Raw genomic sequence first — 16,281 nt, 5'->3', positions numbered from 1 at the left:
ATCTAAATGAATCTACGCCACAATAGTGCGTGACGTATATCAAATCTTAAAAGTAGTTATCAAAATGGTCACTAGGTTCTGTATGGTACAACGTAAATTAACAGATTTATTTTGGACAGAGTAAGAATCAAACATAATATCAAAATAATTTCATGGTTCTGAAACACAGTAAAGGTGTACAGGTATACAGGTGTACAGGTGTACAGGTATACAGGTGTACAGGTATACAGGTGTACAGGTGTACAGGTTCACAGGTGTACAGGTGTACAGGTGTACAGGTATACAGGTGTACAGGTATACAGGTGTTCAGGTGTTCAGGTGTACAGGTGTACAGGTGTACAGGTGTACAGGTATACAGGTGTACAGGTATACAGGTGTACAGGTGTACAGGTATACAGGTGTACAGGTATACAGGTGTACAGGTATACAGGTGTACAGGTATACAGGTATACAGGTGTACAGGTGTACAGGTGTACAGGTGTACAGGTTCACAGGTGTACAGGTGTACAGGTATACAGGTGTACAGGTGTTCAGGTGTTCAGGTGTACAGGTGTACAGGTGTACAGGTATACAGGTATACAGGTGTACAGGTGTACAGGTGTACAGGTATACAGGTATACAGGTGTACAGGTGTAAATGGAGCTTGAAGAAAGAAAGCAGAGACATTTTCAGGAAAATCTGAATCCAAACTTTAATCACTTTGCTTTCAGGTCACATCTCGACACTCATCCACCAATCAGATGAAGGGATTGTTTCTTAGCAACAACAAGCTACAGTTCACAGACTTCACCTCGATATTCCTTCTGTTGAAAATACAATAAGTGATGTTAACTGCTCTGATAAATATACAAAAGTACATGAAATGAGACAATAAAGACATTAAGAAAATGATCAAGAAAGAAAGAAAGAAAATAGAGCTGCAGGAAGAATCAATCTTTAATGATCCTCTTCGGTGCCACTTCACAATAAGACTACCCTTTTTATAAATGATTCATAAATAGTTTATTAATTAGGTTGTTGACACTTTATATATCATTGATAAGCTGTTATAACACATTAGATAAACAAGGCAACAGCTCATTGGTTACTTAGCTTATTGTCTTCATCAGCAGCTTTATACCTGTCAGCTTCATCATATATTTGTTACTCGCATTTAACCACCGTCAGCATATCAAATTAACATGTCAGATTACCTGATTCATACACTAAGCCTCTGGCAATATTGTTGACCTTGATGTTTTCAGCAGCCGTCCTCATCGTTATCACAGGTGTTGATATGACATAAGCTCTCGAGTTGTTGCTATAACGTGATGCTTCATGTTGGCCGGTATCTTCTCTACGACAGCGTTCCAGGTGTTTCATACCTCACAGTAAGATTAATGAGTAGTAAGCAGTAACTTGATCTTGCTAAATAGTGAGCCTGCATCAGTGTATGAAAACTGTTATAACTTGTTTATGATTGTTTATTAATGATTTATAAAGTGATACAACCTTTAATAGCATAATTATGAACCATATATAAATGTTCTGTGAGGGTCTTATTGTAAAGTGATGCCTCAACCTTTTTCTCACAGTAGATTCTGTGTCAGGTTTCATCCACAAATCAGAGAAACTTTATTTTTTAAATGTTTTCTTTTAGTTCTTTACTTAGTTGACTAAGTAGCTTCAGTGTGATTTATTTATTATAGGTTATAAATGTTTGTCGTTTACATCGCGGTCACAGCTTGTTTTTATTGGACGACTTCACTGTCAGTCACCTGTTTTACCTTCATTTGGTAGAGTTCAGGTCAAACCAGGTTTCAGTCCAGACCTGGACCTGAGATGGACCCTCAGAGCTCGTTTTTATCTGCCTGGCGTTTCAAATGCATGTAACTCTGTTAAAATGAAACCGAGTATCTCTCAGTTCAGGACTTTTCCTAAAATGGGTTTATTAATCATCTAGTGAATAAAAAAGCTCATTTATACCTGGAACTGCTGAGGGGTCATTTGATAAGCAGGCTGCCATATCACGAGCTAGAAAAACAACAACAAAACAAAACAACGTGCACAGTGACAGTCTACATGTGTGTGTTTCTTTACTCCCAGTATAAAACAACACATTATCTAAAATTCTTTTTTTATTTTTACTCAATGTTCTTCTTCTACAATAATTAAATTATTTATTTTGTTATTTGTTTGTTGTAGTCGACACTTTACTGATGAATTTTAAAATGTATTCAACCTTTTTGATCTGTAATGAAACTGTAACCTTAATAAACCCCATAAACTGAATTTTAAATAGTCTTACTCATTATTTAACTGCTTCAAGAAATGAAATGTTTGTGATTGCTGACGTTGCTACAGCGCAGTAAAAATGACCCCCCGCCGGTGCCAGTGTTAAAGTCAGTCTGATCAAGCTCTGATTGGCTCTGAACCAGTCCATTCTAAGCTCCCATTGGCCGGCTCATTGTGTCATCACAGCCTGGCGCTCTGGCTGATGCAGCTCACCTGCAGCTGAATCGACCAATCAGAATGAACGTTGGCAAAGTGAAGGGATTAGGAACTGTGAGTAATATATTTCTATGATGATGATGATAAATATTAGCAAACTCAGTTAAATCAAACTGTAACTGATGAAGTATTTTCCTTCAGCTCCGGCAGCAGTTGCTTCAAAGTTCATTTGAGTCTCGTGTTCTAAAATCAAACATCGTCTTCATCCATTTATCTGTTCAGACGCTGCGCTCTCATTGGCTATCTGGTTTTTATCCGTTTTTATCAGTTTGCTGGAAAATAAACTTCATCCAACAAACCAGAGCAGCAAACACACGTCTGGTTTGTTCGATTGTTTGAATACAGAGTTACATTTAGTTTGAGCAGGAAGTTGAATAACGTCACATGACAGCGACGCTCTCTGATTGGTCATCTTGACTTTTCTGATAAGCGGCTCCTGAACAGGTTAAAACACACTGTGGATCAAACTTTTGAACATGAACCTGGTCTGAGAGTCATAGTGTAAAGATTACTGATTAAATAATAATAACTGTTAGATAAGTGTTGTTAATAACCTGAATTAGTGCTTAAATTAAGTGTAATATCACATCCAGTGTTTCAGCAAGTTGAGATGAAGATTAAAAACACAGAACATAAAACATTTCATGTGCAAAGCCAGAAGAAGACCACCTGACCGACCCACAGTTGAATAAAAGCTGCAGCGTTTGTTCATGGAGCTGATGAGCTTTAGCTGTGTGGTCTCTGCGTCTCCGGCGTGAAACAGTCCGCAGGTCAGTCCCACAGTGCAGAGGAAGAGGAAGCAACATGTTAAACATCTGCAAAGAGCTGCAATCAGACGATAGACTCCCTAACGTTCTCATCGCGCAGGAAGTCAGGCATGTTGAGTGGAGGCGCAGCGTGGAGGAGAAACTCACTCTGGAGCTCCACCCGGGCAGGAGGAGCCGGATCCTCATCTGAAACACCCGAGACGGCGTCCGCGGACTCGGCCGCCGTCCTCGTCTCGTCTCCGTCTCCGTATAGCAGATTGATCCGTTTACAGAGAAGGCCTTCTGTCTCCGGGGGCAACTCCTCGTCTCGTCGTCCGTCCGTCTTCTCTCGGTATTTGTAGGACGCCAGTTTGACCGTCCGCAGCAGCAGGTGTTTCCTGTACGCTCTCTGGATCACTCTCGCCGCCACCTCTTCCTGTTTCCTCCGTAGGGTGCTGCTGATTGGTTCATATGACACCTGCAGGTAACAATAATAATGTAATACTTCAGTACGGTTTGTTAAATAAAAAATAAAGATACCCGATAATCAATACATCAGTCTCTCTCTTGCAACGACAAGAATGAAACAATGAATGAAGTCCGTCAGCAGTCCAGACCTGCTCTGAGTCAAACGTCCCCTGAGATAATTCCTGTTACGATTTGGCTCTATATAAATAAAGTTGAATTGAATTAAACTGAAAAATTTGAGAAATGTAAATCTATTAACATAATAATATTAACTCAGATGGATCACTGTGGTTTTACTCATAATATCATGCAGAGCTGCTGAAGGTCAGATGAAGGTCAGATGAAGTGAACCTGCTGCAGGAATGTCTGAGGGTCTTTGTTAGAGCTTGTCGTGTTAATCATGTGATCAGCGGAGCTGTTGGGAGGCTGTGATGAACATCTGCATGGAAACATTATTGTTCTAGTTTACAGTGTTTTTACTGATTTTGTTTTCTGTGTTTGTTGATTCATTCTGATGAACATCATGTCTTTGATTCCTGTACTTCAAAGTAAAAGTCTCATAAAAGCAAAAAATAACAAAAAAAACATCGTAAACATGTGAGACGACTGTAAAAAAAATCAAAATAGGCAAAATAAGAAGACTAGTTACTATTGCACCCCATCTGGATGTTGGATCCTCATCATTCATGTTCTACTGGGAACAAACAGAAATAAACTGAAGAATAATGACAACAAGTTAAGAAGGAAACTAGTTAACTAGTAAAATCCTGAATATAAAAGCAAAGCTTAAAATGATCAGTCAGTGAGGTCAAGTATGAAATGGTCCAGCTGAGGTTGAGATAACAGGAAAAACAGAACAGAACCATTTCAAACCTTGGAGGGGTTGTTGGTCATGAACTTCTCCTCCATGCTGGCTTTGAGAGCGTCCATCTCTCCTGAATCACCCAGAACCTGCACACATAGCAAATCCTATATATCATAACACAAAATAACATAACACAACACAGCATAACATCACATGCATCAGCTGGTGTTACCTGAGCAGTGAGGGCCAGCAGGATGTCCAGACAGTGGATCTTATCTCCAGGAACCAGAGGCAGATCCATGCGGATCAGTTTGATGGTATTCGGTTTGGGAATCCTCAGAGGTTCCTGCAGAGTGTCGCAGAAATCTGACAGTTCACTGCGGAGCACAGGAGAGTCCACGAGTTTATCAGAGTTAGTATTATATGTATTATTTATTAGTAGAACACATCAGATCAATAATGATCAATAATGACCCATAATAACTTGCGTCTAATGCAGGTGGGACTCACTTGTACTGTATGAACTGCGACGCGTCGGGGTCGAACTTCTCCCAGATTTCATAAAACATCTCAAAGTCGTCCTCACACAGCGGGTCGCTGCTCTCCTCCGTGGCCACGTTGAAGTTCTCCAGGATGATGGCGATGTACATGTTGACCACCACCAGGAAGGACATGATGATGTAGGTGGTGAAGAAGACGATGCCGACCCCCGGGCTGCCGCAATCTCCTCTGACCAACGTTCCCGGGTTTTCGACGTTGGGGTCGCAGTCCGGAGGCGTGTTCATGATGGGGACGAGCATGCCGTCCCATCCCGCCGACGTGGTGATCATAAACATACAGATCATGCTGTTCCCGAACGTCTCGAAGTTAAACATGTCGTCTATCATGGCGCCCTTCCTCACGTAGGCGAAGTTCGACATGCCAAAGATGGAGAAGATGAACATGATGAGGAAGAGAAGAAGGCCGATGTTGAAGAGGGCGGGAAGTGACATCATCAAGGCGAAGAGCAGCGTCCGGATCCCCTTGGCCCCACGAATGAGACGAAGGACCCGACCGATACGAGCCAATCGGATCACGCGGAAGAGCGTGGGTGAGACGAAGTACTTCTCTATGATGTCAGCGAGGAGGAGGCCTGACGGAGGAGAAGAAGACATCTCAACACACATTCTTCTTCTCTTTAATTGCCTTTTTAAACTCGAATTAAAAGCAGACATTTTAAAAAATTAACCAGACGATGACATCACCAGACGAGATGATGACATCATCAGAGGACGACCGACCGACTCACCTACGATGGACAGAATGACCACCACAAAGTCAAAAATGTTCCAGCCGACGGCGAAGTAGTAATGCCGGAGCGCGATGATCTTCAGCATGCACTCTGTGGTGAAGAAGACGATGAAGACGAGGTTGACCCAGTACAGGATGACGTCTTTCTCGTGGCTCTGCTCGTCCGTCTCCACCATCATCGTCACCATGTTGAGGCAGATTAACACCATGATGAAGATGTCAAAAACCTGTGTGGTCACCAGGTCAAAGACCAGAGCCTGGAACTTATTCTGGTGAGACAGGAAGAGGAAAAACGGACAACGTTTAGTTCCTGTATGTACAGTTCCAGACAGGAAGTGACCTCGCTGGGACTGACCTCGGGTCGTGGAACCGGTTTCTGAGGTTTCTTGGAGCCCAGTTTCTTCATGGCGTTGTAATATTTCTTCTGCTCCTCCGTCATGAAAATATCTGTTCCTCCCAAGTAAAGACACAAGAAAACACAGTTAACTGACTGAGAGACAGACAACAATTTATGACTGTCTGCCTACCCGCCTGCCTGTCTGTCTGTCTGTCTGTCTCTCTGTCTGTCTGTCTGTCTGTCTGTCTGTCTGTCTCTCCGCCTGTCTGTCTGTCTGTCTGTCTGTCTGTCTGTCTGTCTGTCTGTCTGTCTGTCTGTCTCTCCGCCTGTCTGTCTGTCTGTCTGTCTGTCTGTCTGTCTCTCCGCCTGTCTGTCTGTCTGTCTGTCTGTCTGTCTGTCTCTCTGTCTGTCTGTCTGTCTGTCTGTCTGTCTGTCTCTCCGCCTGTCTGTCTGTCTGTCTCTCCGCCTGTCTGTCTGTCTGTCTGTCTGTCTGTCTGTCTGTCTGTCTGTCTCTCTGTCTGTCTGTCTGTCTGTCTGTCTGTCTGTCTGTCTCTCCGCCTGTCTGTCTGTCTGTCTGTCTGTCTGTCTGTCTCTCTCTCTCTCTGCCTGTCTCTCTCTCTGCCTGTCTCTCTCTCTGCCTGTCTGTCTGTCTGTCTGTCTGTCTGTCTGTCTCTCTCTCTCTCTGCCTGTCTCTCTCTCTGCCTGTCTCTCTCTCTGCCTGTCTGTCTGTCTGTCTGTCTGTCTGTCTGTCTCTCTCTCTGCCTGTCTGTCTCTCTGCCTGTCTGTCTGTCTGTCTGTCTCTCTGTCTGTCTGTCTGTCTCTCTGTCTGTCTGTCTGTCTGTCTGTCTCTCTGTCTGTCTGTCTGTCTGTCTGTCTGTCTGTCTGTCTGTCTCTCTGTCTGTCTCTCTCTCTGCCTGTCTGTCTGTCTGTCTCTCTCTCTGCCTGTCTGTCTGTCTGTCTCTCTCTCTGCCTGTCTGTCTCTCTCTCTGCCTGTCTGTCTGTCTGTCTGTCTGTCTGTCTGTCTGTCTCTCTCTCTGCCTGTCTGTCTGTCTCTCTGCCTGTCTGTCTGTCTGTCTGTCTGTCTGTCTCTCTCTGCCTGTCTGTCTCTCTGCCTGTCTGTCTGTCTGTCTCTCTGCCTGTCTGTCTCTCTGCCTGTCTGTCTCTCTGCCTGTCTGTCTGTCTGTCTGTCTGTCTGTCTGTCTCTCTCTCTCTCTGCCTGTCTGTCTCTCTGCCTGTCTGTCTCTCTGCCTGTCTGTCTGTCTGTCTCTCTCTCTGCCTGTCTGTCTGTCTGTCTGTCTGTCTCTCTGTCTGTCTCTCTCTCTGCCTGTCTGTCTCTCTCTCTGCCTGTCTGTCTCTCTGCCTGTCTGTCTGTCTGTCTGTCTGTCTGTCTGTCTGTCTGTCTCTCTGTCTGTCTCTCTCTCTGCCTGTCTGTCTCTCTGTCTGTCTCTCTCTCTGTCTGTCTGTCTCTCTGTCTGTCTGTCTGTCTGTCTGTCTGTCTGTCTCTCTGCCTGTCTGTCTGTCTCTCTGCCTGTCTGTCTCTCTGCCTGTCTGTCTCTCTGCCTGTCTGTCTGTCTGTCTGTCTGTCTGTCTGTCTGTCTGTCTCTCTGTCTGTCTGTCTGTCTGTCTGTCTCTCTGTCTGTCTCTCTCTCTGCCTGTCTGTCTCTCTGCCTGTCTGTCTGTCTGTCTCTCTCTCTGCCTGTCTGTCTCTCTGCCTGTCTGTCTGTCTGTCTGTCTGTCTGTCTCTCTCTCTGCCTGTCTGTCTCTCTGCCTGTCTGTCTGTCTGTCTGTCTGTCTGTCTGTCTGTCTCTCTCTCTGCCTGTCTGTCTCTCTGCCTGTCTGTCTGTCTGTCTGTCTGTCTGTCTGTCTCTCTGCCTGTCTGTCTCTCTGCCTGTCTGTCTGTCTGAGTATTAAACATATCTTGGCTTTCTGCTGGTTGAAGTTGTCGATGATGACTCCGATGAAGAGGTTGAGGGTGAAGAAGGAGCCGAAGATGATGAAGCAGACGAAGTACAGGTACATGTACAGGTTGACCTCGTACACCGGCTGGGACTCCACCTGCACACACACACACACACACACACAGTATGGTAACCATGGTAACCATTAACAGTAGCAGCAGGTAACAGTCGATGCACTGACCTCTCTGGAGTCCACAGCTGCGTACATGATGTCCATCCAGCCTTTAAATGTCGCCTGACAGAAACAAAACTTATTCAGTCATTTGAATTCAGACAGACTGGATATAAAGAGTCCAGTCGTCTGCGTACGGTGAGATCCAACAGCTCAAAACACCACAACACACCAAAACAAACGGCTTGTATTTAAACTCTGAAAGATTCAGAACAACAAATGATTTCATAATTGTGTCCACTCTGACGCAGTTCATACAGCGTGATTGTAACAAGTGTGTGAACAGGTTTCACCTCTTCAACATTCTCCATCTTTACAGAAACTCCAAACACACTGAACTTCATATGAAGTTCCTAAAACATCCAAAGATACTAAATATTACATTTTAAATGATGCTGGATGTCTGTTTCTGTTCAGACAGTGTGGACAAAACTAAACCTGTGAGAAAAAATTATTCTTTGAACGTGAGCAAACTATAAAAAGTCTGACTGTGAAGTCACATGTTCACACTGACCACTTGCAGCAGCGACAGGTAGCCCATCCCCACGTTGTCGTAGTTAACCTTCGTGTTCTTCCAGCGGACTTCAGTGAAGTTTTGCTGAATCAGTGCAAAACACTCGGTCTTGTTGTTGACGTCTTCGTGGTGAAAATACTCCTCTGCCGTCTCGTTGAAACAATAATAAAACTTTCCTGCAAACAGATTGACTCCCATGATGCTGAAGATCAACCAGAAGATCAGACACACGAGCAGCACATTAAAGATGGACGGGATCGCTCCAATCAGCGCGTTCACCACCACCTGACCACAGGTAGAGAGACAGACAGGTCAGTGCACTACACCTACCACCTGGACACAGAGAGACAGACAGGTGGACAGTCAGAGAGAGAGACAGACAGACAGACAGGTGGACAGTCAGAGAGAGAGAGACAGACAGGCGGACAGTCAGAGAGGTAGACAGACAGACAGACAGACAGACAGACAGACAGACAGACAGAGAGAGAGACAGACAGGTGGACAGTCAGACAGACAGAGAGAGAGACAGGCAGGCGGACAGTCAGAGAGAGAGACAGATAGTTCAGTGCACTACACCTACCACCTGGACACAGAGAGACAGACAGGCGGACAATCAGAGAGAGAGACAGACAGGTGGACAGTCAGTCAGACAGACAGACAGACAGAGAGAGAGACAGACAGGTGGACAGACAGACAGACAGACAGACAGACAGACAGACAGACAGTCAGACAGACAGACAGACAGACAGACAGACAGAGAGAGAGACAGGCAGGCGGACAATCAGAGAGAGAGACAGACAGGTGGACAGTCAGTCAGACAGACAGACAGTCAGAGAGAGAGACAGACAGGTGGACAGTCAGAGAGAGAGACAGACAGGTGGACAGTCAGAGAGGTAGACAGACAGACAGACAGGTGGACAGTCAGAGAGAGAGAGACAGACAGGCGGACAGTCAGAGAGGTAGACAGACAGACAGACAGACAGACAGACAGACAGACAGACAGAGAGAGAGACAGACAGGTGGACAGTCAGACAGACAGAGAGAGAGACAGGCAGGCGGACAGTCAGAGAGAGAGACAGATAGTTCAGTGCACTACACCTACCACCTGGACACAGAGAGACAGACAGGCGGACAATCAGAGAGAGAGACAGACAGGTGGACAGTCAGTCAGACAGACAGACAGACAGAGAGAGAGACAGACAGGTGGACAGACAGACAGACAGACAGACAGACAGACAGACAGACAGTCAGACAGACAGACAGACAGACAGACAGACAGAGAGAGAGACAGGCAGGCGGACAATCAGAGAGAGAGACAGACAGGTGGACAGTCAGTCAGACAGACAGACAGACAGAGAGACAGACAGACAGACAGACAGACAGTCAGACAGAGAGAGAGACAGACAGGTGGACAGACAGACAGACAGACAGACAGACAGACAGACAGACAGACAGAGAGAGAGACAGACAGGTGGACAGACAGACAGACAGACAGACAGTCAGACAGTCAGACAGACAGACAGACAGACAGACAGACAGACAGAGAGAGAGACAGGCAGGTGGACAGACAGACAGACAGACAGACAGTCAGACAGACAGACAGTCAGACAGTCAGACAGAGAGAGAGACAGACAGGTGGACAGACAGACAGTCAGACAGAGAGAGAGACAGACAGACAGACAGACAGACAGTCAGACAGAGAGAGAGACAGACAGGTGGACAGACAGACAGACAGACAGACAGACAGACAGACAGACAGTCAGACAGACAGTCAGACAGACAGACAGACAGACAGAGAGAGAGACAGGCAGGTGTCTCACCCTCATGCCCTCGAAGCGAGACAGGGCCCTCAGGGGCCTCAGAGCTCTCAGCGTCCTCAGAGACTTGATGGCTCCCAGCTCAGAGAATCCCAGAAGGTTGGCAGTCAGAGACACCAGAGACACCTGCAGACAGCACACCTGTTGCTAACAGAACCTGTTGCTATGGTAACTACAGGTTAATGAACCTGACACCAGGTATTCATGAAGTATCAATATGTTACCAATAATCACTGCTATTGATCGTGTTCTTACATCTACGATGAGGAAGTCGAGCCAGCACCAGGCGTTGGTGAAGTAGGTCTTGAATCCGTAGGCGACCCACTTTAGAACCATCTCGACTACGAACACGTAGGTGAACACCTGGTCTGCGTACTCCAGCAGCGTCTTTATGACCGGGCGCTGCTCCAGGTAGACGTCCTCAAACGCCTGTTCACACACACTCATGTTAGCACCTGCACAGGTGAGTAAGTGTACTTCTCCTCTACTGCACTCAGCACATTTACAGGTACTTGTACTTTACTTTGGTCATTTTTATTTCAATACTTTGCTGTTTTTATACGTGACTCCACCTCAGAGGCAGATATTGTTTCCTGCGCTGTGAGCTCATGTCTGTCCTTGATGGTGCAGATATTCTGTAGTGTCATGCTGCCCCATCCACGCCTCAACAGTTAAAGTCTTCTATTACTGTAAATCAAGCTTCAGAGTTTCTCAACCTCAGGATCGGGCCCGCTGTGAGGCCACTGTACATGCAGACGGGCCAGTGAAGGTTTGTCTGAAGTGTTGACAAGTGAACTTCACTCCTGACGTCTGCGTGTAACTGAACAACATGTCTTCCTCTGTGGTTAACGCGTGTTTGGGTCAGATTGGGGAAACAGGATTCTAATTTGATGATGATCATTTGTTTCCATGACAACAGAAGAGAGGCCACAATATTTAATTTATTGTTTACGTTATTGTTAATGATTCATGTCACCAGAACATTATGTCACTCACCTGTGTTAGTAGTCAGACTGTCAGCCATATTTGTAGTCCACTGTTAGCTATGCCAGCCATGTTAGTAGTCCTGTGGTTAGTTTTCCAGCAGTCTGCTGTTGGCCATGTTGTCTTCAATGGTTAGTACTCACACGGCACACATTGCTGAGAACCAATCAGATCTGACCTGCTCAGTCACATGATCTGATCCAACCAGCAGCCCGGAGCACTGATATTACAACATGCAGAGGCAGGTTAAAGATGTATGATCCACTCTGAGTGAGTTCACGGTTAAAACAATATACATTCATAGTTTATAACAGTTATAAATAACAGTTTATAAAATAAAAATAATATTATATATATATATATATATATATATATATATATATATATATATATATATATATATATATATATATATATATAGAAGTTCACCAGAGCTCCGCTGCTCAGCAGGATCATGAAGATGATGAAGGATTCAAAATAGTTGTGTTCAACGATGGAGAAACAGGTTCTCCTGAACTTAGACCAGACCTTCCCTTTGCCCTGGGACGTGTCTATGTCCAGGCAGGGACAGCAAAGGTAGCACTCTGAAATCAAACACACACACACAGATACACACAGATACACACACACACACAAACACACACACACACACACACACACACACACACACACATACACACACACACACACATACACACACACACAGCTTTTTATTGATTACTGATTTTTACAGAAGTACCCCATAAAATCCTCCACATCTGAAGTTTTTCTTCGATACTTTGTGTTGTGTGTGTGTGTGTGTGTGTGTGTGTGTGTTCGTACTCTCAGTGCAGCAGTCCACAGGTGTGTTTCGATCACGATCTTCATCAGTTTCTTCCTCCTGAACTTCAGGAAGTTTCTGTACGGTGCTGCAAACTGACGTCTCGTCACACTGAACAAACAGTAAACAGATTTCAGGCAGAACTCACTAACAGTCTGTTTCTCACATGATCACCTCTGTTTGTGTTTATTTATGTTTGTGTTTGTGTTCAAATTAACAGATTAGATTAAGCTCAATAATAATAACTAATATTCATCAGAGTGCACCAGTGCACACATCTTCCCACCATAACTTCAGACACTACAGTTGAGTTTCAGGTGAAATGTTGCAATAAAACAGAAAAGGATTTACTTGGGAGTTATTTTCTTTCTCCTCTTCTTCCTCTTCCTCTTCTTCCTCTTCCTCTTCCACTTCCTCTTCATCTTCATCGTCCTCATCTTCATTTTCAGGCGTCTCAAAGTCAGACTCGGCCTCAGCGATGGGGACCCTCAGGGAGGCAATGTTGTGGTAGTTGCTGGTCAGGTTGTCATGGTTACAGCTGAGGGCCTTGACATCAGGTCCCAGCTGGTCTGAGGCCACAGAGTTCAAAGCCAAGAACTCCTTCCTGTCGTCTTCGTCGCTGTCGACTGCTAACGACATTTACAAGAGAAAATTAATTCACTTATAAATCTGTGAAAGAAGAATCACAGAAAGATAAAAAAAAAATAAAGTCCTGGTCCTGTTGGAGGACTGGTCCTACCAGTCTGGTTTAGGTTCTTGTTTCCCAGCAGAGCCCAGATGTGATCCAGGACCCAGGACGTCACCCAGGCCACAGCCCTGTTGATCCGGTTTATGGCGATCTGCAGATTGTTTTCTCCGTCTTCTTCTGGAGCCGCCAGATTTTCACCGCTGAACGAGCTCAGCAGCAGGGCCAGGAACAGATTCAGGACCTGAAACCAGACCAGGAACAGAGTCTGAAACCAGGGAGAGGGACACATCTAGGGACTGACTCAGGAACAGATTCAGGACCTTGACTGGTTTAGAAATGTCAGGTTTGGTTGCTGGTTCAGGACTGTAAAATGTAACTTGTTGTTTCAACTTCAACATATGTGAAGTCAACAAATACAAATAGTTCTAACGCCACCAAAAGTAATCTGGACTTAATATTGCATGTTGTATAAACTCTCGCCTTCATTTGTTGGATTTATATCTGTTAATTTATTGAACTGGTCAGGTAGATGTTTGAAATTGTGCTGCTGACGTGCAGCTTTAAGCTTATTGTCTCAGGAACTTAATAAACGATCCAATCTCAGATCATCATGAAGAACATGTCAGTCTAAATGAATCCAGTCCTCCCAGTCATATTAATACTCACATTCCTCCAGACACTGGCTGAGGAGGAGGAGTCACAGCCTAATTATCAACTCTAGACCTGAACTTCATTATAACTCATTAGAAAGTCTTGTTCTTAGTCTCTCAGCCAACCTGGAAAACTTTACAGCCAGTTCTATGTGTTACAGTGAACCGTCCTCCTGGTCCGTACTCTGAACTCTGATCTGAATCTCAGAGTTTTTATCAAACTTAGTCCTTAGTACAGATAAAGTAATTATAGTAGGTGATTTAATATTCATGTGGACGTTGATAATGACAGTCTCAGTACTGTGTTTATCTCATTATTAGACTCAACTGGCTTCTCTCAGTGTGTAAATAATCCCACTCACAAAATGAACCATCTCCTGCCCTCAACAGGCACCGTTCTCTCCCCAAACACAGGAACCTTAGAAACAGCTGTAAATCCTGACATATATTTGGACTGTTTTTCTCCAGTAGACTTGTCTGAACTAACTTCAATGATTTGTTCAGCTAAACCATCAACCTGTCTCTTAGATCCCATCCCAACTAGGCTGCTTAAGGAAGCCTTACCCTTAGTGAGCACTTCTTTACTAGATATGATCAATCTGTCTTTAGTAACAGGCTATGTACCACAGTCCTTTAAAGTAGCTGTAATTAAACCTCTTCTTAAGAAGCCTACTCTTGATTCAGGTGTTTTAGCCAATTATAGACCTATATCTAACCTTCCATTTCTCTCTAAGATCCTTGAGAAAGCAGTCTCTAATCAGTTATGTGACTTTCTACATAACAATAGTTTATTTGAGGATTTTCAGTCAGGATTTAGAGGCATCATAGCACAGAGACAGCACTGGTGAAAGTCACTAATGACCTCCTAACTGCATCAGACAAAGGATTTGTCTCTATACTTGTCCTGTTAGATCTTAGTGCTGCATTCGACACAATTGACCATCAAATCCTTTTGCAGAGACTGGAACATTTAATTGGCATTAAAGGAACTGCATTAAGCTGGTTTAAGTCCTATTTATCAGATTTCAGTTTGTACATGTTAATGATGAATCCTCCATGAAGGCAAAAGTTAGACACGGAGTTCCACAAGGTTCTGTACTTGGACCAATTCTATTCACCTTATATATACTTCCTTTAGGTTATATTATTAGGAAACACTCCATTAATGTTCATTGTTACGCAGATGACACCCAATTATATTTATCAATGAAGCCTGATGAAACCAATCAGTTAAACAAACTCCAGAATGCAGCTGCACGTGTTCTGACTAAAACTAGAAAAAGAGACCACATTTCTCCCATTTTAGTTTCTCTGCATTGGCTTCCTGTAAAATCTAGAATAGAATTTAAAATCCTTCTCCTAACTTACAAAGCCCTTAATGGTCAGACACCATCATATCTTGAAGAGCTCATAGTACCGTATTATCCCACTACTAAATTGAATGCTGGCAAATGTGCAAATAATGTAAATGAACTGAGTGAACTCTCAGCAGTTCATTCATTCATCATTTCAAGTTAAAAGAACTCATAAGTCTGAGTTCTAAATGGTATTGAAATTAGTTTGAATTAACTTGAAATTCTAAAACTTAGTTAATGACAAAATATTAGTTGATTTCTAGTCTGATATTTTACAGTGACGTCTTGGTTACTGGTTCAGGTCCCTTGTCTGCCTCATTCATGCCGACCTTTGACCCCAGACCTGGATCTGACTCACCACCAGGTTCCCGATGACCATGACCAACATGAAGACCACCAGACACATGGTCTGACCCGCCACCTCCATGCAATCCCACATTGTCTCTATCCACTCGCCACACAGGACCCTGAAGATGATGAGGAAAGCGTGGAAGAAGTCGTTCATGTGCCAGCGAGGAAGCTCGCAGTCAGCTGAGATGCGACAGACACAGTCTTTGTAGCTCTTCCCGAACAGCTGCATGCCGACCACGGCGAAGATGAAGACGATGATGGCCAGGACCAGGGTCAGGTTCCCCAGGGCCCCCACCGAGTTCCCAATGATCTTTATCAGCATGTTAAGGGTCGGCCATGACTTGGCCAACTTAAACACTCGCATCTGGGGGTGAGACAGGCCGCAGACAGGCAGAGAGACAGGTAAGGAGACAGAAGACAGGAGACAGGTAGGGAGACAGGTAAGGAGACAGGTAGGGAGACAGGAGACAGGTAAGGAGACAGGAGACAGGTAAGGAGACAGAAGACAGGAGACAGGTAGGGAGACAGGTAGGGAGACAGGAGACAGGAGACAGGTAAGGAGACAGGTAGGGAGACAGGTAGGGAGACAGAAGACAGGAGACAGGTAGGGAGACAGGTAGGGAGACAGGAGACAGGTAGGGAGACAGGTAGGGAGACAGGTAAGGAGACAGGAGACAGGTAAGGAGACAGGAGACAGGTAGGGAGACAGGCGGGGAGAGAGACAGGGAGACAGGTAAATTATCATTAATCTGCTGCCGTTGATGATGTAATGATGATGCTGCTGCTGCTGATATCACACTGACCAATCGGAATGAGCGCAGCACAGACAGGCCCTG

At 44.7% G+C, this 16,281-nt stretch overlaps 1 protein-coding gene across 4 annotated transcripts in view; it reads right to left on the bottom strand.

The window, feature by feature from the left end:
- Positions 1–2,730: 2,730 nt before the first annotated feature.
- Positions 2,731–16,281, bottom strand: part of scn4ab (sodium channel, voltage-gated, type IV, alpha, b) — a 49,456-nt gene continuing 35,905 nt past the window's right edge. For 3 of the 4 annotated variants that reach the window (XM_044330597.1, XM_044330598.1, XM_044330595.1), the window contains exons 15-31: positions 16,249–16,281; positions 15,453–15,809; positions 13,141–13,330; positions 12,753–13,030; positions 12,404–12,512; positions 12,011–12,165; positions 10,853–11,026; positions 10,601–10,723; positions 8,781–9,065; positions 8,276–8,329; positions 8,054–8,191; positions 6,155–6,259; positions 5,798–6,068; positions 5,020–5,641; positions 4,742–4,886; positions 4,578–4,655; positions 2,731–3,714 (exon numbers count right to left, since the gene is read on the bottom strand). The exon at positions 16,249–16,281 is cut by the window's right edge and continues 69 nt beyond it. In XM_044330597.1, the coding sequence (XP_044186532.1) occupies positions 3,322–3,714; positions 4,578–4,655; positions 4,742–4,886; positions 5,020–5,641; positions 5,798–6,068; positions 6,155–6,259; positions 8,054–8,191; positions 8,276–8,329; positions 8,781–9,065; positions 10,601–10,723; positions 10,853–11,026; positions 12,011–12,165; positions 12,404–12,512; positions 12,753–13,030; positions 13,141–13,330; positions 15,453–15,809; positions 16,249–16,281 (3,510 nt within the window). In that variant the 3' untranslated portion in view covers positions 2,731–3,321. The remainder of the gene's footprint in view (positions 3,715–4,577; positions 4,656–4,741; positions 4,887–5,019; positions 5,642–5,797; positions 6,069–6,154; positions 6,260–8,053; positions 8,192–8,275; positions 8,330–8,780; positions 9,066–10,600; positions 10,724–10,852; positions 11,027–12,010; positions 12,166–12,403; positions 12,513–12,752; positions 13,031–13,140; positions 13,331–15,452; positions 15,810–16,248) is intronic. The other variant, XM_044330596.1, reaches the window with a different exon arrangement.

This window comes from Thunnus albacares, chromosome 17, assembly GCF_914725855.1.
Source record: "Thunnus albacares chromosome 17, fThuAlb1.1, whole genome shotgun sequence".
Classification (NCBI taxonomy): Eukaryota; Metazoa; Chordata; class Actinopteri; order Scombriformes; family Scombridae; genus Thunnus; species Thunnus albacares.
This window is presented reverse-complemented; position numbering and strand designations above follow the sequence as displayed.